Genomic DNA, 26,218 nt, shown 5'->3' with positions numbered 1-26,218 from the left:
TATTAACTGCGACAGTCACAACTGCGCCAAAAAAAGGGTTAAAAATTTACTAAATTTACTCCAGCTCAAACATGGAGCAGAAAAAGCCACTACCAAAGTAAAAAAGGAAAAATTACTTACGTGAAAGAAAATTATCAACAGGCTGAAACCAGTTGATAAATAAGTCACACATAAGTAAAAAAAAAAGTAAGGAAAAAATTACTAAAAAAAAGAATACATAAGCAAACATTGATAAATGTCCCTCAATGTCTTTATATATTTCGACCTACATGTCCTACAACACAGGTTCCCCATATGACAGGGCTTTTCTAGGATTAGAAAACAATAGATGATTTCTTTAAAACCTACACCACTATTCTTGTCCTCAGGTTGTGTGTGGTATTGCAGCTCAGTTCCATTGAAGCAATTGGGGCCAAGTTGCAATACCGCACACAAAATGATGAAAAGCGTAGTGGTATTTTTGGAAGAAATTAGCTGTTTTTATTTTTTATAAATGAATAACCCCTTTAACATACTTGCTGATGCTTGCAGATTCACAAAGATGCTGACAGATCACGCACCCAGAAATCCTATTGAGCATAATGTTCTTTTTGCCAATTCGCTTGAAATAAGAAAACTGGGGCCTAGCAAAGCATTGCCAGACTCTGTAGTATTACCAAAAAGGTCTTTACTGTACACAATATTCTAAGTTAAAATGCATTTAGTGATCAATATACAGGTTCAGGATTTTAGAGACATACATGATAATGTCCCAAAAGTAGCCATCAAAGCAAAACAAAGTTGTGGGCAAGCTGGGGGTGTGCCCCTTAAATCCTGAACCTGTATGTTGATTATTAAAGGCATTTAAGCTTTGGACGTTTAGTAAATAAATAATATAGACAGATGGGGGGGGGGAGGGGGGGATTTATTCTTCAAATTTCCGTTAAAAACTAGAAAATAACAAGTGTCATTGTTTATTTTTGAAGTTTTCTATAAGTTCAAGTTTTTTATGAGTCTTGTGGTTTGTGTATCACAGAAAAAGAACTAAAACTTAAAGGAGAACTCCGTAATAGGAAAATGATCGTCCATACTGCCGGCAGTAAAAAAAAATAAACAGGTACATACCTTCCTTCGTTCCCCCAGTGCCTCCGGTAACCGGCTCCGGCCTCCGCCGTGATCCTTTTCCTGGTTGCCGGTGGTCGGCAAGTCATCCTGCACTCCTGCCAATCACCGGCCGCAGCGAAGTCCCGACTCGGCCGGCAATGGGCTGAGTGGCAGTGTGACATTTTCGGCCCCGGCAGCAACACAAATACCAAATCTTCAGGGACCAATGAAGGGGATTAAAATTATAAGCCTACTATCTCCTGGAGATAATGTTTAATTATATCAGCCAGTCAGGTTCTTAAAAGTCTCTATTACATTTTAATTGTGAAAGGACAGCCAAGATAAGCCAAAGGTTGGGCAGGAAAGGGTATCTGGGAGGGCAGTTGTGAGGGACTGTTGGGCTTGTGGAGTATTAACCTACCAGTCTCTACACTAGTCCATTACTTGTTTCACTAGGTGCTAGGGAGGCTGACTTTCTGTCTTGTGGTTTGTAACCACTATAGACTTATTTAAAAATATAATCAAATCGATAACAGCTCTTAATGTAGCAGTTATTGTACGCCAATGTTATTGTACTGGTCTCCATAATTATGTAGTGGAGATATTTTGATCGCTGCTTTGCTTTTGCAAAGATACCATATTATTTATAGGTACTATAAAATCTTAGAGTACAAGTTACAAAACTTAAAGATGCTAAGCAGATGGATAAACAACCATTGTAGGAGAGAAAATGCATAAAGTTTAAAATGTATATCATTTCCTGTTAACTGTAAGAAGAAGTGTTTAACATGCACATTTTCCTGGGCCGTCATAATTTTATGGTGTAAAATTAATTCATGGCAATTCAAGTTATGTTGCACCCTTGTGCTAAAATAAAAAAAAAATACAAATCATCTTCCCCCATCGTTTTGCACTCAATAGCACATAATGACAAAGTAAAAACAGAATGTTCGAAATCTTTGACAATTTATTGAAGGGAAAAAATAAAATATTGCATTGACATAAGTATTCAGCCTCCAGTCTTCTTAGATTTAATGCCACTAGGTTTGCGCACATGGATTCAGGGATTTTCTGCCATTCTTCTCTGCAGATCCTCTAAAGTTCTGTCAGATTGGAGCTTTCAGTAATAGCCATTTTCAGGTATCTCTAAAGAGGTCAGGGCTCTGGCTGGGCCCACCGATTCCTAGATTTGTCCCTAAGGCACTCTTGTGTCATCTTGGCTTAGGGTCATCGTCTTGCTGGAAGGTGAACCTGTGGCCCAGTATCATGATCAGGTTTACATTAAGAAGAATCTACAAAGAGACCTGGCTGATCCAAACTTCTTTCATCTAAGATTGATGGAGGCCACTGTGCTCTTGGGAATTTTCAGTTAGGGCTGGGCGGAATGACCAAATATGTGTATCACGGAATTTTTGTAACTTATGGCGGTTCCACGGTATATAACGGTATTCCCCCCCCCTCCCCCCTGCAAAAATTCATTATCAGCCCAGCGCTGTGCTGGCCCCATCGCGGTAAATACTCAATAAAAAGAGGAGTTGGGGGGCTCACACTAATATTTTGAATGAAGTGTATGCCAAGGTTTCTGCGTTACACTTAACCCCACGTGTAAAAAGTGAATACAATAAAAGAAAAAGGGTTGCAGACCTCAAGGTATATACTTACTATATGTGGAATGGATCACTGGGTTTTTAATAAAAGTATACAGTGGTAAAAATGGGATATATGTGTAATGGAATAGAATATGCAGACTAGTTGTATAGATAACCAAAAACATTTATTGATTAATTAGTTACATAAATGGTCTCAGCAGGTCCCTTTCTAGAGATCAGTATTAAAAAACTAAATAATATTAAAACAATGATGTAAGATAAAATTAAATAAAATAATAGTTTATAGAAGCCACCTCTGTATAACTTGGACTATATCTGGTCAAATCCAGCCGGTTCTGATATCTGATTTGTATTATCGGCAGTCTTAGAATAACAATAGCAATTATCGGCAGTCTTAGAATAACAGTAGCAATTAGAATAACAGTAGCAATAGGTGTTGTAATCCAGGAAATATTGTAACAAGTACGGATCCAGAGATACTGTAGCAAGTAATGATTGTTGGTGCTACTGCACCCCTCACCGCTCCGTTTGGGTCGAGATGGTAGCCCCTGGTGTGCTGGGCTCCTCGTCGCAGGCTGACTCAGCAGGGCACCTGGCACAATAGATGTGTCTGCGCAGTGTGTCCCGAACCTCCTCCGGTGGGGCACAGATGATTGCTCGGTCTTACGGATGGAATCACGGCAAACAGGCTGGTTGGTGAGTGGATGCAGGTGATGCTTGTATGTGCAGCAGCGTGCTCACGTCCTGAACAGTGGTCCCGGCAATGGGGGGTTCCAGCTGTTGCCAATGTTGGTAGTGGGTTATAGTTCCAGAGGTGGTCTGTGTGAAGTAGGTACAGGGCTAGACGCATTTTGGGGAGACCCCTTTTTCAATAGCTGATGTACCCCATGTTCTGTGGACATTTATATAGTCTGTGTACTTAGAATTTGGTGGGAGTTTGCTGTAAGCCGCAGACTGGATTGCTGGCTTGTTTTAAAACATGAAATAGATGAAATAGAAGGGATAATATAAGTTCATCTGTTTACAACTGGTCTGAGTATAATGAATGGGTGATTGATGTATAATAAAGTGATATGTGACCTATGATATGTACAGAGTTTTCTTTGGATATTGTGTAAGATTGTTTGGATGTGATAGGGGTGTGTTATGAATATAATAAAAATGTGTAAAAATATGAATTTAACCCCTTGGGGACGGAGCCCATTATGACCCTAAGGACGGGAGCATTTTTTGCAAATCTGACCACTGTCACTTTAAGCATTAATAACTCTGGGATGCTTTTACTTATAAATTTGATTCCTAGATTGTTTTTTCATGACATATTCTACTTTATGTTAGTGGTAAATTTTCGGCGATACTTGCATCCTTTCTAGGTGAAAAATGCAAAAATTTCATGAAAAATTTGAAAATTTTGCATTTTTCTAACTTTGAAGCTCTCTACTTATAAGGAATATGGATATTCCAAATAAATTATGTATTGATTCACATATACAATATGTCTACTTTATGTTTGCATCATAAAATTGACGAGTTTTTACTTTTGGAAGACGCCAGAGGGCTTCAAAGCTCAGCAGCAATTTTCCAATTTTTCGCAAAATTTTCAAAATCGGAATTTTTCAGGGACCAGTTCAGGTTTGAAGTGGATTTGAAGGGTCTTCTGGTTAGAAATACCCGATAAATGACCCCATTATAAAAACTGCACCCCCCAAAGTATTCAAAATGACAATCAGTAAGTGTGTTAACCCTTTAGGTGTTTCACAGGAATAGCAGCAAAGTGAAGGAGAAAATTCAAAATCTTCATTTTTTACACTGGCATGTTCTTGTAGACCCAGTTTTTGAATTTTTACAAAGGGTAAAAGGAAAAAAATCCTCTCAAAATTTGTAACCCAATTTCTCTCGAGTAAGAAAATACCTCATATGTGTATGTCAAGTGTTCGGCGGGCGCACTAGAGGGCTCAGAAGCGAAGGAGCAACAATGGGATTTAGGAGAGTGAGTTTTTCTGAAATGGTTTTTGGGGGGCATGTCCCATTTAGGAAGCCCCTATGGTGCCAGGACAGCAAAAAAAAAACACATCGCACACTATTATGGAAACGACACCCCTCAAGGAACGTAACAAGGGGTACGGTGAGCCTTAACACCCCACAGGTGTTTGACAACTTTTTGTTAAAGTCGGATGTGTAAATGAAAAAAATATATTTTTCCACTAAAATGCTGTTTTTTCCCCAAATTTTACTTTTTTACAAAGGGTAATAGGAGAAAATGCCCCCCAAAATTTGTAACCCCATTTGTTCTGAGTATGGAAATACCCCATATGTGGACGTCAAGTGCACTGCGAGCGAACTACAATGCTCAGAAGAGAAGGAGCACCATTGAGCTTTTAGAGAGATAATTTGTTTGGAATGGAAGTCGGGGGCCATGTGCATTTACAAAGCCCCCCGTGGTGCCAGAACAGTGGACCCCCCACATGTGACCCCATTTTGGAAACTACACCCCTCATGGAATGTAATAAGGGGTGCAGTGAGTATTTACACCCCACTGGCGTTTGACAGATCTTTGGAACAGTGGGCTGTGCAAACAAAAAAATTAAATTTTTCATTTTCACAGACCACTGTTCCAAAAATCTGTCAGACACCTGTGGGGTGTAAATGCTCACTGTACCCCTTATTACATTCCGTGAGGGGTGTAGTTTCCAAAATGGGGTCACATGTGGGTATTTATTATTTTGCATTTATGTCAGAACCGCTGTAAAATCAGCCACCCCTGTGCAAATCACCAATTTCGGCCTCAAATGTACATGGTGCGCTCTCACTCCTGAGCCTTGTTGTGCGCCCGCAGAGCATTTTACGCCCACATATGGGGCATTTCCGTACTCAGGAGAAATTGCGTTACAAATTTTGGGGGTCTTTTTTTCCTTTTACCTCTTGTGAAAATAAAAAGTAAAGGGCAACACCAGCATGTTAGTGTAAAAATTTTTTTTTTTTATACTAACAGGCTGGTGTAGACCCCAACTTTTCCTTTTCATAAGGGGTAAAAGGAGAACAAGCTCCCCAAAATTTGTAGTGCAATTTCTCCCGAGTACGGAAATACCCCATATGTGGCCCTAAACTGTTTCCTTGAAATACGACAGGGCTCCAAAGTGAGAGAGCACATGCGCATTTGAGGACTAAATTAGGGATTGCACAGGGGTGGACATAGGGGTATTCTACGCCAGTGATTCCCAAACAGGGTGCCTCCAGCTGTTGCTAAACTCCCAGCATGCCTGGACAGTCAGTGGCTGTCCGGAAATGCTGGGAGTTGTTGTTTTGCAACAGCTGGAGGCTCCGTTTTGGAAACACTGCTGTACAATACGTTTTTTATTTTTATTGGGGGGGGGACAGTGTAAGGGGGTGTATATGTAGTGTTTTACTCTTTATTAGGTGTTAATGTAGTGTTTTTAGGGTACATTCACACTGGCGGGTTACGGTAAGTTTCCCGCTAGGAATTTGCGCTGCGGCGAAAAATTTGCCGCAGCTCATACTTGAAGCAGGAAACTTGCTGTAAACCCGCCCGTGTGAATGTACCCTGTACGTTCACATGGGGGGGGGGGGGAACCTCCAGCTGTTTCAAAACTACAACTCCCAGCATGCACGGTCTGTCAGTACATGCTGGGAGTTGTAGTTTTGCAACAGCTGGAGGCACACTGGTTGGAAAACCTTCAGTTAATTTCAGTTACCTAACTCAGTATTTTCCAACCAGTGAGCCTCCAGCTGTTGCAAAACTACAACTCCCAGCATGCATGGTCTGTCAGTACATGCTGGGAGTTGTAGTTTTGCAACAGCTGGAGGCACACTGGTTGGAAAACCTTCAGTTAGGTTCTGTTACCTAACTCAGTATTTTCCAACCAGTGAGCCTCCAGCTGTTGCAAAACTACAACTCCCAGCATGCATGGTCTGTCAGTACATGCTGGGAGTTGTAGTTTTGAAACAGCTGGAGACACACTGGTTGGAAAATACTGAGTTGGGTTCTGTTACCTAACTCAGTATTTTCCAACCAGTGTGCCTCCAGCTGTTGCAAAACTACAATTCCCAGCATGTCTGATCACAGAAGGGCATGCTGGGAGATGTAGTTATGCAACAGCTGGAGGTACGCAACTACAACTCCCAGCATGCCGAGACAGCTGTTTGCTGTGTGGGCATGCTGGAATTTGTAGTTTTGCAACATCTGGAGTGCTACAATTTAGAGACCACTGAACAGTGATCTCCAAACTGTGGACCTCCAGATGTTGCAAAACTACAACTCCCAGCATGCCCAGACAGCAAACAGCTGTGTGGGCATGCTGGGAGTTGTAGTTTTGCAAGATCTAGAGGGCAGTATAGAGATCACTGTGCAGTGGTCTCTAAACTACAGACCTCCAGCTGTTGCAAAACTACAAATTCCAGCATGCCCACACAGCAAACAGCTGTCTGGGCATGCTGGGAGTTGTAGTTTTGCAACATCTGGAGGGCTACAGTCTAGAGACCACTATAGTGGTCTCAGACTGTAGCCCTCTAGATGTTGCTATGCAACTACTCACCGGCTTCCGTCGCATCCGGGAGCCGTCCTCTTCTGCCGCACGCCGCCGCAGATCTCCGTCGCCGACCGCCGATCCCCGTCGCTCCGCTGCCTCCGGAGGGGTAAGTGGACGTCGGCGCCCGCTCCTTTCGTTTTCCCCGTTCTGCCCCGCCTATTGTGGGAGGGCAGGACGGGGAAAATGAAAGTAAACCCCTCCGCCCCAGATCTGCTATTGGTGGTCGCGTCTACACCACCAATAGCAGAGATAGGAGGGGTGGCACCCGTGCCACCTCACTCCTATCGCTTTAGGGGGATCGTGGGTGTCTTAGACACCCGCGATCCCCCTTCTATTCCGGGTCACCGGGTCACCATAGACCCGTAATGACCCGGAATCGGCGCAAATCGCAAGTGTGAATTCACTTGCGATTTGCGCTGATCGCCGACATGGGGGGGTCTAATGACCCCCCTGGGCATTTGCACGGGGTGCCTGCTGATAGATATCAGCAGTCACCCCGGCCCGGTCCCCGCCCGGCGCGCGGCGGGGGCCGAAATTCCCACGGGCGTATGGATACGCCCTTCGTCCTTAAGTACCAGGACGCAAGGGCGTATGCATACGCCCTTCGTCCCCAACAGGTTAAATGAATATATATAGAAAATGTGTATAAAATATATAGAAATATAAAAAATATATAAACATTTTAGAAAATGTTTTAAAAAATATTTTAAAAAATAAATAAAAATAATAAATATTTAAAAACTAAATGTAAATTTTTTAAAATATTTTTTAAAACATTCTCAAATATTTTTATATATTTTTTATATTTCTATATTTATATATATTTTAAACACATTTTCTATTTACATTCATATAAATTCATATTTTTACACATTTTTATTCTATTTATAACACACCCCTATCACATCCAAACAATCTTACACAATATCCAAAGAAAACTCAGACCAGTTGTAAATAGATTAATTTATATTATCACTTGTATTTAATCCATTTCATGTTTTAAAACAAGCCAGCAATCCAATCCGCAGCTTACAGCAAACTCCCGCCAAATTCAAAGTACACAGACTATATAAATGTCCACAGAACATGGGGTACATCAGCTATTGAAAAAGGGGTCTCCCCAAAACGCGTCTAGCCCTGTACCTACTTCACACAGACCACCTCCCAACATTGGCCACAGCTGGAACCCCCATTGCCGGGACCACTGTTCAGGACGTGAGCACGCTGCTGCGCATACAATCATCACCTGCATCCACTCACCAACAAGCCTGTTTGCCGTGATTCCATCCGTAAGACCGAGCAATCATCTGTGCCCCACCGGAGGAGGTCCGGGACACACCGCGCAGACACATCTATTGTGCCGGGTGCCCAGCCGAGTCAGCCTGCGACGAGGAGCCCAGCACACCAGGGGCTACCATCTCGACTCAAACGGAGCGGTGAGGGGTGCAGTAGCACCAACAATCATTACTTGCTACAGTATCTCTGGATCCGTACTTGTTACAATATTTCCTGGATTACAACACCTATTGCTAGTTATTCTAATTGCTACTGTTATTCTAAGACTGCCAATAATACAAATGAAATAACAGAAACGGCTGGATTTGACCAAATATAATCCAAGTTATACAGAGGTGGCTGCGATAAACTATTATTTTATTTAATTTTATCTTACATCATTGTTTTAATATCATTTCGTTTTTTAATACTGATCTCTAGCAAGGGACCTGCTGAGACCATTTATGTAACTAATTAATCAATAAACATACAACTAGTCTGCACATTCTATTCCATAACACATATATCCCATTTTAACCACTATATACTTTTATTAAAAACCCAGTGATCCATTCCACATATAGTAAGTATATACCTTGAGTTCTGCAACCCTTTTTCTTTTATGGTAAATACTCACATATCACCCACAAGCGCTGCCCTCCTCCTGTTTGTTGCGGGCCGCCGGAGCTCACACTCTATACTGTATGCTATATCCCTATGCCCGGGCTGCAAAAGGTAAACAAAATAAACTTTAACGCAAGTTCCTACGTCGGCCTTACTTTCTTCCTGGGAACGTCGAACAGCCGTCAGCCTATCACCGGCCGCAGCGATATTCTGCCCCGGCTGGTGATAGGATGAGCCCACTGTCATGTAAGAAGCCGGCTTCTTACATGACAGTGGGCTCATCCTATCACCGGCCGAGGCCGGTGATAGGCTGACTGCTGTCCGGTGTTCCCGTTTCAAGGAATCTGGTCCGGACCGATGGGGAAGGTGAGTTAAAGTTTATTTCGTTTACCTTTTGCAGCCCGGGGATCGGGATACAGCGTACAGTATAGAGTGTCAGCGCGGGCAGCTTGCAACAAACAGGAGGACGAGGAGGGCAGCACTTGCGGGTGATATGCTATGCGAGTATTACCCCGATGGGGACAGCGCAGAGCTGGGCTGATAATTAATTGGGGGGGGGGCAGAACAGCGCTCGCGGGTCACATATGATTAGTTCCCCGATGTGGGGACAGCGCTGGGCTGATAATTCATTCATTCCTGAGGGGGAGGGGCCAAACTGGTATTGCGGTATGGGGGAAAATTCATATCATGCAGGACAACAATTTCGGTATTCCGTATGAACCGGTATACCGCTCAGCCCTACTTTCAGTGCAGCAGAAATTTTTGAGCCCTTCTGGAGATCTTTGTCTCCACAAAAACCTCCCTTTGAGCTCTACAGGCAGCACCTCTCTCCCCATTTCTTGGTTTTTGCTCTGATATACATGGTCAGCTGTGAGAATTTATTTAGAAAGGATGGTACCTTTCCAAATCATACCAATTTATCAATCTACTGTGAGTGACTCCATTCAAGCTGTACAAACATCTCAGAGATGATCAAGAGAAAGGTGAGGCCCACAGAGCTAAATTTCAAGTGTCAAATAGTCTCAATACCTATGTCCAATAAAAATTCTAGTCTTATCTTTTTAATAAATTTGTATAAATGTCTAAAATTATCACATTTTCATTATAGGGCATTGAGTGCAGAATGATATTGAGTGCAGAATGATGGGAGGAAACTTCAATGGAAATCAAATTTATCAACCCATTGACGTCTGGATATGGAGTCACGCTCAAAATCAAAGTGGAAAACCACACTACAGGCTGATCCAACTTTGATGTAATGTCCTTAAAACAAGTCAAAATGAGGCTCAGTAGTGTGTGTGTGGCCTCCAAGTGCCCATATGACCTCCCTACAATGCCTGGGCATGCTACTAATGAGGTGGTCTCCTGAGGAATGTCATCCCAGACCTGGACTAAAGCATCCGCCAACTCCTGGAAGTCTGTGGTGCAATGTGGCTTTGGTGGATGGAGCGAGACATGATGTCCCAGATGTGCTCAATCGGATTCACGTCTGGGGAACGGGGGGGCCAGTCCATAGCATCAATGCCTTCCTCTTGCAGGAATTGATGACACACTCCAGCCACACGAGGTCTATCATTGTCTTGCATTAGGAGGAACCCAGGGCCAACGGCACCAACATATGGTCTCACAAGGGGTCTGAGGATCTCTTCTCGGTACCTAATGGCAATCAGGCTACCTCTGGCAAGCACATGGAGGGCTGTACGGCCCCCCAAAGAAAAGCCACCCCACACCATTACTGACCCACCACCAAACCGGGCATGCTGGAGGATGTTGCAGGCAGCAGAACGTTCTTCACGGCATCTCCAGACTCTTTCACATGTGCTCAGTGTGAACCTGTTTTCATCTGTGAAGACCACAGGGCGCCAGTGGCGAATTTGCCAATCTTGGTGTTCTCTGGCAAATGTCCTGCACGTGTTGGGCTGTAAGCACATCCCCACCTGTGGACGTCAGGCCTTCATACCACCCTCATGGAGTCTGTTTCTGACCGTTTGAGTGTACACATGCCCATTTGTAGCCTGCTGGAGGTCATTTTGAAGGGCTCTGGCAGTGCTCCTCCTTGCACAAAGGTGGAGACAGTGGTCCTGCTGCTGGGTTGTTGCCCTCCTATAGCCTCCTCCACATCTCCTGATGTACTGGCCTGTCTCCTGGTAGCGCCTCATTGCTCTGGAAACTACGCTGACAGACACAGCAAACCTTCTTGCCACAGTTCGCATTGATGTGCCATCCTGGATGAGCTGCACTACCTGAGCCACTTGTGTGGGTTGTAGACTCAGTCTCATGCTAACACTAAAAGTTAAAGCACCGGCAGCATTCAAAAGTGACCAAAACATCAGCCAGGAATCATAGGAACTGAGAAGTGGTCCATGGTCACCACCTGCAGAACCACTCCTTTATTGGGGGTGTCTTGCTATTTTCCTATAATGTCCACCTGTTGTCTGTTCCATTCGCACAACAGCATGTGAAATTGATTGTCAATCAGTGTTGCTTCCTGAGTGGACAGTGTGATTTCACAGAAGTGTGATTGATTGAGAAGATTGGAGTCAAAAAAACAGCAAACAAAAAAAGCGCTTTTAAATACAACGGTTCCTTTCCTGAAATAATTTCACAGTATAGACTCCTGTTTGAGGCAACGCCACTGTATATTATAACAATGTATGTTATATTTTTGACTAATAGGTCTAAACTTAGGACTACTATGCCTAACCTTTTTTACTTGTTTTATTTTTTTAGCATTTTAAAGGTAACAAATGCATCTGATAAAGCATTTTTACAGTGAAGTGCCTCAGTTTAGAAAAGCATTTAATAGCTGGAAGTTTTTTGTTTTTTTTTTCCTTTTCTTTTTTTTTCTGTTATGACAGATCCATTGCATAATGGATGCAGATGTTGACAGAGGTTTTCAAAAGCTTTGACAGTAATATTAAGTTCCAGATTCTACATACATTCTTGCAAGAAAAAGTGAATGAACCCTGATGGAAGCTTCTATTGCATAGGTGTAGCAAATATATAGGAGTAGAAAATCATTGCCACTACATTGACCAAATAACAAAGGTATAAGGTGGCTAAATAATAGAATACTGAGCACTAATAACACTATAATATGTGCTATTTGATGCATAAATAACAGTGTTCAGCTCAGGGGTTTAAATTCCATTTTTAGAGGCCACCAACAGTTGTTACTTAGCATTTGTTACAGGTGTAAGAGTCAAAGATATCACAGAAATGGCTGGAAATTATATTAAAGGGGTACTCCGGTCCTAATACATCTTATCCCCTATCCAAAGGATAGAGGATAAGATGTATGATCGCGGGGGTCCCGCCGCTGGGGCCACCACGCCCCCTCCCATAGACTTGCATGGAGGGGGTGGGGCGTGCCATCACACGGGGGCGGAGTCGCGATGTCACGCTTCCCACTCAAAGCCCCCAGCGTTACGGAGAGCTTACAAAGGTGGGTGCGGAATGACAGATTGTGGGGTTCCCCAGCGGCGGGACCCCCATGATCATACATCTTATCCCCTATCCTTTGGATAGGGGATAAGATGTATTAGGGCCAAAGTACCCCTTTAAATCACTTGACGCAAAGAGGTCCTCACATTTACATAGATAAGGTGCTCTTTAGAAGTAATACATGGTGTAGAACGGATATTTCACAAGACATTCATATTAAATAGATATAAAATGTAAAATGTTAATAGCATTAAGTCATCAGTAAAAAAAAAAAAAAAAAAAAAACATTTACATACATACATATATATATATGATCATAATAAACTACTATTTTTTTTTTTGGTTAAAGTAAGAGCTTCCATATGGCCTGCTCTATCATCCACGGACTCAAATGGATTGTGCGGCAAGATTATGATGAATACTTCTGTGGAAAGTAATTGCACAGTAATTGTAAGCACATACTCCTTACTGTTCAGTGTAATGAATTTCTGTTTCTTTTAATTTTGCATTTACAAAAATGATATTTATTAGTACAAATTACCTTGTCATAGGAAAAAGTATGCATTTTTATGAGCTTCAACACAACTTATGGTATACAACTGAACATATCATCAGCATAAGATACTTCCTTATTCAAAAGGGTTATAACGGGATCGGTAATAAGTATGTTATTGGTGGGGTCCATTTGTTAAGACACCCAAGATCCTGTGTCTCCCTGTGGGAATGGATTGCTAATCGAGCATGCTGCTGCTGCATTCACTCGGTATGGGATTGCCAATGGTAGCCAAGCTCACTACTTGGCTAGAGAGTACCAAGTATAACTGTTTCTCTTAATCTTTTTATAGGAACAGCAGTATTAGCATGTTAAAATCCAACATGTTCAAATCTCTGCCCCAATATTTGTCAGGGGCAATTTCCATACAAATTTTGAGGTGGTTCTTTTCAATGTGGTTTTCTGCATTTTTGTTTATATATATATATATATATATATATATATATATATATAAAAAAAAAAAAAAAAAAAAACATTCAACTCTGACGTCAATGAAAGATAGAAACCAGACACCATTTTTTTTTTGCCAGTGTGAATGTACCCCAACACTGTAAGGCTAACCCATACACATTAGTTTCAAGCTATGTTTACATCAACTAAAAGGTGGGCATACACTTTTAACGTTTGTTGTCTCAAAGAATAATAGGGTAAGGGAGTTGTAATCCAACATTTGTTGGGGAAGAAAAAGATTAGATAGTTGGTGGGTTTGGCTTACTTTTTGTCCAAATACCTTATCTCACAGCTCTGTAACATAGTTTCGGACTGATGTTAAAGCGCAACTGTCATGACTTTGGAGCCTTATGCTAACACAAGTATGCTAATGTAGTTTAGGATTGTAATGCAGCATTACCTTTACCTCCTTTATGGCAGGTTTGATAATGCTAAAAAGCATTTATATCAGCAGTCACCAACAGTCTGACAGATGTGGCCAGGGGTTCACATAATCATATTGGTTACACTGCGCCCTCCATCATTATGACATGCCCTCAGCGAGTTCACCAAGCAGGCGCTCACTCCTGACGTCACCCTGCTCAAAGCTTGCTCACTCTCTGCTTCTAGCATTACACAGGCGCACTGATCAGGAAGGCATCGTGAGCGAGAGGGTGTTCAGTGAACTCGCTGCAGGCATGTCTCAAAGATAGAGGGGATCATGTGCTATGGACCTGTGTGTCAATCAATCAAACACAGTGATCCAAGTGCTTATGCAAACTTCGTAGGCGTGGCTGCCCCCGGGACATAGCAAACCCCTAGCCTATTCAACTGTTGGTGACTGCAGAAAATTTTTTTTTTTAGCATTATCAAACCTGCTATAAAGGAGAAAAAGGTAACGATTTAGTATATGGTGTTAGCTAGGTTACAAGGCTCCAAAGTCATGACAGTTGTGCTTTAAGACAACTTTAAAATGATACTTCAAAAAGCTAAAGCTTATTTCAGATTTAAATATTTGTCCCTAAGAAACAAGAAATGTACCTCTCTGAGATGGGTCAATGTTATGTCATGTAATATATTCAACACCAACAAACTATTTCACATACCTTTATCGAGAGAAGCTCCTGCCATGTGGTAAAAACTTAGGGCTGTGTCTACATCATTAATGTTCTTCAGAAAAGTAAAGAAATTTTCAACTTCCTCAAATCCTAGACCCTGGAAAACAAATATTCTTTTGTTGCATTTGTTCATTTGTTACCCATTGTAACTAATATGGTTATTTTCAATTTAGCCCCAATAGGACTTTATATTAACCAACAGACCAGACAGGGTAACTAAGGTGCAAGTTAAAGGGTTTCTTCAGGGAGCAATATTTGTTTGTATTTAGGGTAAGGGATTTGGTAAATACAAAATAAAAATAAAAACTCCTACTTAACTTACCCTGCTGATGTCAATATCAAAGAGCTCTGGTCCATGCTTTGCAGGACATCCAGGTTCAACAACATGACATCATAGGCTCACTCAGCCAAAGGGTGGATGAGGTGGGACATCACTGCAGCCAATAATAGGCTCCGCTCAGCCAATCCCAGAACCTGGAATTACTGCACAGCAAGGATTATAGCTTTCTGATACTGACCACGGCATAGAAGCAAGGAAAGTAAGTGTATGCTTTGTTTTTTTTTTCATTAACCACCTCCCGCCCTGATAACTCTATTAAGGGGCACCTAAGAAATGGCTTAATGACAAAGAATCCGTAGGAAGTGGTACAGACCTTATGAGCATAAAAAAAAAGCTTAAAAACAGGAGAAAGTCTATGTGAACAAAAATGTAAAAGGTAGTAAACAAAAACAAGCATTTAAAGCAGACCTGTCAGCAGTCTTGAGGGGTTTATGCTTGTCCAAAAGTCAAGTGTCCAAAAGGCAGGATCTACTTTGTGCCAAGGGTTCTTTACAATGACAGCGTTTTGAGCCCCAGCACCTCTTAGTTATAACTGATAGCTCTAGTGTTCGGCCCCTTTATTGAACACTAGAGCTGTCAGTCATTGGAAAGGGTGATGAGGAGAAAATTAATTTATTAAACATTTTGTCTCCACTATATTCATAGAAGAAATGAAAAATTACATGAAATGCAAAGAGGATTAAAGAAAACTATTCATTTGTCTAACCAAGGAATACTTGCATGGCTTCTTAAGTGGAGTGTGTCGTAATTTACTCTGTTACATCACTCAAACGTAACAAGTTTTTATTTTGAATAATTTAAACAAAATGATCCTTTGTCTAGAGATTGATGTAAGATATTTGTTCTCCTCAAGTGTTCCGCAATGGGGAGAAGAAATCACTCCAAGCTCGTAGATTTTTCTTGGAAGGAATAATTCTGCTGTCCATGTACAACAGTTCTGACACATGAGATGGGCATTCTAAGGTTATGTTAATATCTGAAAATAGACTACTTTTTGCGTATGTTGGGGGATGCAGCTTTAGCCAATCATTGCTCATCTCACACACTGAACTGCTCTGGGCTGTGTGTAGCAGAGTAAGAGAGGAAGTTCTCCCCTGTACGGCTTCAGATGATGTCACGCCTGATAGGTAACACCCCTTCCCAGTTTGTGAATCTGACTGAGACTGAGCAGAAAATACAGCAGTATAAAAGGTAGAAAACTAAAATAATAAAAATAAAGGCGGGGGTGGTTTATCATGATGTGGGCAGTGAACTGGGAGGAGTATATAATTTAACAAGATCATGAGAGGTACTCTTTAATGATATGACAGTGTGCGTAATTAATCACTCTTACAGTACAGTGGTCCCCATGCATACAGTGGTCTTTCAAAGGCCATCATAAACTAAGTCTACATTGACTTGCGCTTACTACTGTATATCAGGCACCATTAGTGGTACCAAAGTAGGTGCTTTGCAGAGCTGAATAGAGTAGATGCCACTCGACTGCTGCAGTGCACTTCTCAGCAATGAATGTCAGTCCTTCTGTTGGCTGTGTAGCATTACAGGAACCTACAATAAGTGCCAGCGTCCTAGGAGTGAAATGTATCCCACCCAGACCGTGTCCAAAATAGTTACTATACTACTTTTTTTTGAAGATTATCTATTCTGGAAGGTCCATTTTGATGGGAACTCTGGGTGGTAGCTGCTGTTTGCCTCTGTGTTTGTTTTTCTTTTTTTTTTTTAGTATGTCTGTTACTCTGTCGATTTGTCTCTGGTCTTGTCCTGTGTTGTTAGTGTGGGTGCTTGAGTTTGCTGAATCCCCCCTCAGCTCAATGTTCACATTATATTAGCTTGAACTAGAGTGTTGCAATCTCCTGATGAGTTACATATGTTCTTGTATTACTGTACCCATATACCTTTTCAATACTCTTGTAAGCTATGTATTGATTCTTGGATGGTTATCTGTAGGGATGTCCCGATACCATTTTTTTAAGACAGAGTACCGTACCGATACTTTAATTCTAGTACACGCCAATACAAAGTACGAGTACTCTTATTTTAAATTAAATTAAATTTTAAATTAAAAATAGGTACTATATTACTGTGTATTGACACATATTACATACATACCGTTCCAATATCATTTCATTCAGTTTTTCACTTCTTCTTTGTTTGAGAACTACAAATCCCACCATGCCCTGCCTGCTACAGACCTTCAAGGAGAGATTATTGGCAAAACAGGCCGATATGGTACTGTGTAGTAGACCTAGAGATCATACAAGGAACAAGCAAATGCTTGTTCATTGACTGATCACATCTTTTATGTAGGCATCATTATCGAACACACATCAACATGTGTAAATGGGCCAACAGATGAGCTGCTGACAATGTAGGTGATTGGTCAGGTGACGCTGCTCTGCCATACTTCCATCCCTTTAAAAAGTGATTAAGCTGTTTCCAGATGCTTCTTGGAACATGGCATATCTATAATATTTGCATGCTTATTATTTTTTTTTCAGGGTTTCTTAAATTTGGTTGAGATTTCGGGGGCTTCAGAACCAATTACCCTTTTTCCATACAAATAAAGTCTCAACACACAATAGTTTTACATATAATTGTCATCCCAGAACCAATTAATACCATATGTAAATGGACCAATGTATACTGTAGTAGATATATACTGTAGTGAATTGTAAAACTGGTGATTTAATTTTACAGCTTGCCTCTAGCAACTATTGTCATCCAGCAGCTGTACAAGATGAAAACATATTTCTACCACTGTACAATTATTTCTCAGACCACAAAAAGGGATACTGGGTATTGATTTAGGCACCAGTGCACAAAAAAAAAAACATATACGGTCATGGCTGTAAATGTTGGCAACCTTGAAATTTTTCAAGAAAATGAAGTATTATTCACAGAGAAGGATTGCAGTACAGTATTGCTAAATAATTGAGCCTGTGATCTAAACCCATGTACCAGACAAGAGAAACCTATGAAAGGGCTAACCCAAAAATACACAAACACAGACAGAGCTAGGAAACTTCTAAAAGGAAGGGAGGAATTTGCTCTAGTCCAGCCTCTCTTTAATAAAAGGATTAAAATTAAAACTGACAGTGGGTTCACCCACACTAAACCAAATACACAGGGTTACAGTGAAGATGTTACCAGGATCCATGGTCTGGTTCCAGAGACAGAGTGTTTTATCCAGCATTGCCTATTTGGAAATGGCTGGCTTTGCACAATGGAGGGGCAGCTTCCCTACCTTCATCCCCTCTGCACCAATATGTCAGCATTTCAAAGCAAACGGGACAGGGGCAAGGTATGCTAGTTATGCCGGGTCATCCTCCATTGCACAACGCCTCTGCTACGTAAGGGATAAGGCTTTTCCTCAATTGTTTATTACTAGTTTAATTGCAGAGTAATCATTGATATTTGGGAGGCAGCAATTCAGTAAATATGCAGTATTTATTGTCTTTCTGAGTAGTTCTAGGGATGGCAACTTTCATTACAGGTACTCCCGACACAAAATCTTGGTTGGCACAGGCTAAGGAGGTCTTTTTGGAGAGTGAATTCGTATAACTCAGATATACTCCTTCACTTAAAGTTTTTGATAACTACATAAAGCAGTGCATTGTACCTAGAGGTCTGAGGGTTTTGTTGCTTCCAGCACAAAGAATACATACACCAGCAAAAATAACCAAATGGGAACGGAATTCTCCCAGTTTTCTCACGGAAACTCAAAATTTGAAACAAGCTGGCAAGAGGTTAAAAGAACAGATGGAACTGGTCCTTCAGTTTGAATTTGATCCAGAATTCCAAATAAGAAAGGCCCAATTAAAAAATACAATTATACGTTTTCATTTTCATCTAAAAGAGTGCAAATATTTGCAATGCATTAGAGACGTACAGGATTTTTAAAAACAAAGCCTATTCTGTTTTGGAGAAAAAGGGAACTCAAAAGGGAAATTGAGATAGATCTCTTCCTCTGAGATGGATCTTTCAGAATCAGAAGGGTAGCAACAATACATCATGGCCAGAAACACGGGGTCGTGGGCATGCACAGCCAGGTCCCTCGTCCTCACCTATTTTAGATCAGGGCAATGTTCAGAACCCTTATCCCTTACACAGCAGAAGCAGAGGAGAGGCCAGAAAAATCTAAACCAGGACTTCATGCAACTCATGAACCTGAGTAAAAACACAAATTATAGTGGAAGAATCACTCCTACATAAAGGTTTGAACAGGGTTCAAGTCCTTCAGGAACGCATGGGAACGGAGTTCCTGCACTTTTTCCACACCAGGAACACTGTTCCCATTAGCAGGAGTCCAGCAGGACCAGCCCTTCAGTGGAAATCTTAAGTGAGTTCCCACACTTTTTTTTCCCCAGGACTTGACCTCTGGGTCTGAGTTTCGTACCCACTGTGAATTGTAAGAACAGAGAGAGATGGATCCAGCTCGTGCAGATAAAACATTTTTAATCCATAAGACAAGGAGGATACAAGTAACGCGTTTCAAGCGCTGAATGCGCTCTTAGTCATACAATTTCTGCATAGTACATGCGGGTTTATATAGGCGGGGAGCAATTCCGGTCGATCACAGACCATGTGACCGGCAGGAGTTAACCCCTTGCACATAGATATAATATGGTATAGACAAATAGAAAAATGTATAAATAATTGAAATACAATATATGTATAACATATGATCCAGATGAGGAAAACATAGGAAAGAAAAACTTGAGATTACAGTAGAAAAATGATAAAAAAAACAAATAAGCAAAATAGCAGACATGTTCAAGAACCGGGGATGTCACAGGAGTAAACGGAAGATGTATCACATATGAATAATGTTGATATATGTAGTTTACTATTCATAATCAATAAAAGGGGTGGAAAAAATATTTTGATGTAGTATAGAGTGAACATATAAAAATATAAATATGTCACTAATAGTATAAAAGAGATGATTATGAAGTAAAAATACAAAAATATATTTAATAATGTAAGATAACATCTTGACGTTTATTCATGCCTAAAGGGACACGAGTACATAATTTAAGAATCCAAAAAACTTCTCGATTGAGTAGTTTTTGTTTTAAGTCGCCTCCTCTTTTAGGTAAATTGACAAGTTCAATTGCGACACATTGTAGGGAAGAGTAACTGCCATGATGTAATTCGGCACAATGCTTTGATACTGCTGAGGTGTTTCTAGAATTAAAGTGGGGGATGTCTGATAAATGTTTCCTCAGTCGAACTTTAAGAGGATTGGTTGTGCATCCGATGTATTGAACTCGACAGGTCATGCACGACACCAGATACACCACATATGTGGTGTTACAATTGATGTACTGTTTAATCGTGTAGGTAGCATTGGTAACAAATGATGTAAAAGATCTAGTGACGTGCATGACAAACTGTGAATTGTGATCCCTTTACATGGGTCAAAGACCTTAACTTATCTGCCTTAAATGGCATAAATTCGATAAAACACGTGACGGGAAAGAATGCCTGGAAATGGGTATCATGGTTGACGACTTGCATATGGTAAGGGAGTTAGAATAACTGTTGTCTGATAATGAGAGCGCGAGAGATGAGGGCACGTTTACACAGTGTAGACCCAAAAGCTCCAAATTTTCCCCGGTGTCTGAAATACCCTGTATAGAAGATTTTCTGAATAAGGTTACTGAGGATTTGCAATTCCTAATAGTTGAAGGGGTACCTAATAATCTTACAAAAAAGAGAGACGAGTGCAACTATCGCTTCAATAGAATCCCACCCTAATTATCAAACCATCGGACAAGGGGGGAAATATAGTCTTATTGGAATGTGATTATATAAAAATGCGCCTTGATCTGCTACTAGACACTAACACCTATGAAGTGTTGGATTTTGATCCCACAACACAGTTCTTTAATGAGTTGAAGTTAATTCTAGATGAGGCTAAAGCTACTAAGCTCATTCACAAAAATGAATATGAGTTTTTGTATTCACGTTGCCCAGTGATCCCCACTTTTTACATACTGCCCAATATTCACAAGGGGCCGACCCCCCTTCATGGCCAACCCATAGTATCAGGGATTGGGGATGTGTCTTAAAATGTGGGGATCTATTCAGAACAAATTTTACAGGACGTTGTGCACTCCTTACCCTCGTACACCCAGGATACAGTTGATCTACCAAGCAAATTTGAGGGGACTGAGATAGGGCCTGACGTCCTTATTACAAGTATTGACATTAAGGGCCTATAACCCATTTCTCACAAAGCAGGGTTATGAGCTGTCTCATATTTTCTGTCGACACGTGGCTCTCATCTGAAAAAACATAACAACTTTGTACTTACCTTATTAAGATTTGTGCTCACTGAAAATTATTTAGTATTTAACCCCTTAAGGACGCAGGACGTAAAATGTACGTCCTGGTGCGGTGGTACTTAACGCACCGGGAAGTACATTTATGTCCTAAGCATAACCGCGGGCATCGGAGCGATGCCCGTGTCATGCGCGGCTGATCCCGGCTGCTGATCGCAGCCAGGGACCCGCCGGCAATGGCCGACGCCCGCGATCTCGCGGGCGTCCGCCATTAACCCCTCAGGTGCCGGGATCAATACAGATCCCGGCATCTGCGGCAGTGCGCGATTTGAATGAATGATCGGATCGCCCGCAGCGCTGCTGCGGGGATCCGATCATTCATAACGCCGCACGAAGGTCCCCTCTCCTTCCTCCGTGCGGCTCCCGGCGTCTCCTGCTCTGGTCTGTGACCGAGCAGACCAGAGCAGAAGATGACCGAAAATACTGATCTGTTCTATGTCCTATACATAGAACAGATCAGTATTAGCAATCATGGTATTGCTATGAATAGTCCCCTATGGGGACTATTCAAGTGTAAAAAAAAATGTAAAAAAATGTAAAAGAAAAAAAAAAGTGAAAAATCCCCTCCCCCAATAAAAAAGTAAAACGTCAGTTTTTTCCTATTTTACCCCCAAAAAGCGTAAAAATTTTTTTTATAGACATATTTGGTATCGCCGCGTGCGTAAATGTCCGAACTATTAAAATAAAATGTTAATGATCCCGTACGGTTAACGGCGTGAACGAAAAAAAAAAAAGTCCAAAATTCCTACTTTTTTAATACATTTTATTAAAAAAAAAATTATAAAAAATGTATTAAAAGTTTTTTATATGCAAATGTGGTATAAAAAAAAAGTACAGATCATGGCGCAAAAAATGAGCCCGCATACCGCCGCTTATACGGAAAAATAAAAAAGTTATAGGTCATCAAAATAAAGGGATTATAAACGTACTAATTTGGCTAAAAAGTTTGTGATTTTTTTTTAAGCGCAACAATAATATAAAAGTATGTAATAATGGGTATCATTTTAATTGTATTGACCCTCAGAATAAAGAACACACGTCATTTTTACCATAAATTGTACGGCGTGAAAACGAAACCTTCCAAAATTAGCAAAACTGCGTTTTTCGTTTTAATTTCCCCACAAAAATAGTGTTTTTTGGTTGCACCATACATTTTATGATATAATGAGTTATGTCATTACAAAGGACAACTGGTCGCGCAAAAAACAAGCCCTCATACTAGTCTGTGGATGAAAATATAAAAGAGTTATGATTTTTAGAAGGCGAGGAGGATCATGGATCTCAAGGAAAGATTTGGTAGTCGAGGGTATCCTGACTATACCCTGGTGGCGGCCCATAAGAAGCCCCTCAGTCGGGATGAATTATTAACTCCAAAAAGACAGAATAAAAAGTTACGTGTCATAGAGACCTATGATAAGGCCTCAATAGAGGTCAGTAATATCCTTGAAAAACATTGGGACATTCTTTTGATGGACCAGGACCGTGTTGATGATCTGAAACCTTATCCCCAGATAACATTCAAAAGGGAGAAGAATTTGAGTGACATGTTGACCAATAGCCATCTTGGGCTAGAAGCTGCCCCTAGGACCTGGCTAAATAAAACCCCCATTAGAAGTAATTTTAAATGTGGATGGCAAAGTATGCAATTATATGATCAAGAGCAATACGTTTGCCTCCACTGTGACGGGCCAGGTATATAATATCCAGGGTTTCAATAACTGTATAACTAGGAGGGTGGTCTATATGGCAACGTGCACTTGTCCTATGATGTATGTTGGGAAAACTATTCAGGAACTCTGGAGCCGAATTCTCCAGCACATGGGGGACATAGCCCATAATAGGGACATCCCCTTGGCCAGATATGACCAGCAACAACATGGGAGTGACCTCAAGTGCATTAAAAAAAATCAAAAAGTTCCCATGGGGTTGAAACATTGACAAATCCTTGCTTCAACGAGAATGTAGGAGGATATTTCAGTTAAGGTCAATGTCGCCGTATGGACTATATGAGCAAAAACATTTTTCTTCATTTCTATGAGTTTAATGGCTGTTCTGGGCACTCTCTTTACTTATTCTCCTCTTTTGGTTTGCTAGATTAGGTTGGGGATATTTTCATTGGTTTTGGGTATCTCTGTTTCTTTATTTAAATTAAAGGGGTATTCCGGCTTCCTACAGCTTATCCCCTATCCAAAGAATAGGGAAAAAGATGTATGATCGCAGGGGACCTGCTGCTGGGGACCCCTAAGCCAGGTGTTCTGCCACAGAGACTGGGACATGACATCACGGCCACGCCCCCTAGTGACAGCTTGCTGAGGCTAAGCCTGTTTGAGTTCTTGTAAAAAACTGTGCCTCCATTTTGGATGCTTTGTTTGCTATCAAGTAAAATGAATTGTTTTCAAGCTATATCTTGTGTTTGGCTACATGCAATTTCCTGTCACTGTGCAAGCATAAGGGGGGAAATTTATCAAACCCTGTCCAGAGGAAAAGTTGCTGAGATCACTTCTTTCATTTTTCAGAGGCCTTTTCAAAAAAAATGAAAGAAGCAATCTGATTGGTTGCTATGGGCAACTCAGTAACTTTTCCTCTGGACAGGTTTTGATAAATCTCCCCCAAGGAGTATAGAAGTTGCTGTGGAATACTTGTAGTCACTGTGACCATAGTGAGCCAGACTGTGACCAATGTGAGGACTACTACCCTCAGCATTCCCCCAAGTCTCCCTCCATTGTTCTATCTGCATTCGCTATGTGCTACCACAGGTGTCTTTTTTCAGTCATACAAACTATGCTAACAGCATGTTAAAGCAGAGTTTAAGATTATTAAAAAAAAAAAATCTATAAATTCCTGTAAACATGGGACTAATTAAATTTGTAAATGTAATTTCCTACTCCATAAATAGGAATCTTGAGAGCTATGCTGTAAATAGAGATAAGAAATGTTCAGCTCAGCCTGCGATTCAGCGAACTGGCTCAGAATGAACTGCCTCAAATGGAATGAAAGAGTTATAGATCAGAGTTAATGGGATTCCAGAATGCTTTTGGTCTGTTAACATTAAGCCTAAAGGATAGCGCAACGATCTTATGTGAAAAGGACTATTGCTGAACATAAATAGTACACAAGACACAGGTTTGGATGACACCAGGCTGCAAGGTATCCCGATTTACTTTTCCATAACTATTCTATCAGATTGAATGGCTACTAATACTATTGTCACAGATGTGGGGTATATGTTTTTACACTATCCCTTTTTAATATTTCACAAATAATTATCTAAATTTTTAATTGTTATTTAAAGAAAAAAACATTTTATTTCTTTAGATTTAGTTTAAATATCTCAAAACGATTTTTTATGTCATAACACAAAGACTGTGATCTATCATGTGGAATGTGCAACTAGTCTACACAGGCTCCAGAATTTGTTACAGTAAGATGAGGAAACAGCCTTACAGTAGGCTGGGACCTGAAATGATTTAAAAAATGAAAAATATCAGTTGTGCTTGTCCATATTGGGCCAAAATCCTTTAGTCACAATTCCAGTAATAAAAAAGATGAAGAAGGAAAGGACCATGAACTGCTTGACCAATACCCTCTTGACATCTTATTTTGTCCTATCTGACATGGTTCTCCTAATGCATTCTACACTTCCCATGAGGCCTCTGGTTTTTTAAAGGTAGAAAGGAGGAGTTTAATTCCCGTCCTTGCTTTCAGTCCCAAGTGACAGATCAGTAACAAAGAAGTTCCACCCCCTAAGGGTAGGGTCTCATGTGGCATATTTAGCAGTGTATTATGCAGCATATTTTCTGCAGCAGATTTTGCTACCCATTGACTTCAAAAGGGTAAGAAAATATGCAGCAGCAATATATAGCACGTGTGACCCTACCGTTAGACTGCGGAATCTCAGTGTATTCCTATGTGATGCAGCTTCACCAACCTGTTTAATCTGCAGCACTCTATACAAGGGAGGACATACAGGTGAACAAGGAAGGCAGATTGTAGAAGGCCAAAAAGGTGCCTGAGAGCTGCCAGGAGGGATTTGATAAGGACAGATGTAAGTTCACAGGATGTCAGTCCCACAGGAGAGACTGATCTCCTGTTAATACCAGAAAGCAGTAGTGATCTAATGGCAAAGCTGCAATAACGGGGGATTAAAACGTATGGACAGAACATAGCTTGGATGAAACAAATTAAACTGCAGAAATATTGTTGTGAAGTTAGCATTATATGTGATTTTTAATGCCTTGCACTGTCACTAGAGTTTAATAAGTAACCTGTATACACTAATAAAAGGTGAAAACTTACTGTTCGCCAGAATACAGGAAATTGATTGTTTTATGAACACAACAATTTTATTGAGCAATAAAATAAATATCAATATTTAGTACTATAACTGAAAAGCATAACTGAATCATTGATGTCAGTACTTACTTCTCCATCCTTAAAACGCTTTTTAAGCTGCTTTAACATTAGAGTGAGTTTCTTGGACTGCACACCACTGTACGCCAGCAGCATGCTGCCAAATTGACGCTCTGTGATGCGACCATTCACTGGATCTTGGCGCTCAAACTGAAACAGAAAGACAATTGCTTTATTAAAGAGTATGTCAGCAAGACAAATAATGACTGTTTCTTGTACTGTATGTAAGGCAAAGAAAACAAAGGACAACCAGGGAAAAACCTTCTGCTTCAAGTATCTAGTATGCATCCCACACAGATTACCTATTAGCTAAAACATTGTATAGCTCTACTTATGCAAAACATTTGATAGTGACAAAGTAATCGGAGTTTATCTGAGATGAACCTTGGTCAAAACAGGGAGGCAAGTTCCAATAGCATACATGACATGTCTCACTTT

At 40.8% G+C, this 26,218-nt stretch overlaps 1 protein-coding gene across 2 annotated transcripts in view; it reads right to left on the bottom strand.

The window, feature by feature from the left end:
- Nucleotides 1-26,218, bottom strand: part of MICU1 (mitochondrial calcium uptake 1) — a 276,130-nt gene that overhangs the window by 58,991 nt on the left and 190,921 nt on the right. For both annotated transcript variants that reach the window (XM_056530455.1, XM_056530456.1), the window contains exons 9-10: nucleotides 25,793-25,930; nucleotides 14,672-14,780 (exon numbers count right to left, since the gene is read on the bottom strand). In XM_056530455.1, coding sequence (XP_056386430.1) covers nucleotides 14,672-14,780; nucleotides 25,793-25,930 — 247 coding nt within the window. The remainder of the gene's footprint in view (nucleotides 1-14,671; nucleotides 14,781-25,792; nucleotides 25,931-26,218) is intronic.

The sequence above is a fragment of the Hyla sarda genome, chromosome 7 (assembly GCF_029499605.1).
Source record: "Hyla sarda isolate aHylSar1 chromosome 7, aHylSar1.hap1, whole genome shotgun sequence".
Lineage (NCBI taxonomy): Eukaryota > Metazoa > Chordata > Amphibia > Anura > Hylidae > Hyla > Hyla sarda.
The sequence above is the reverse complement of the archived record's forward strand: the minus strand, read 5'-3'. Positions and strand labels throughout refer to the sequence as shown.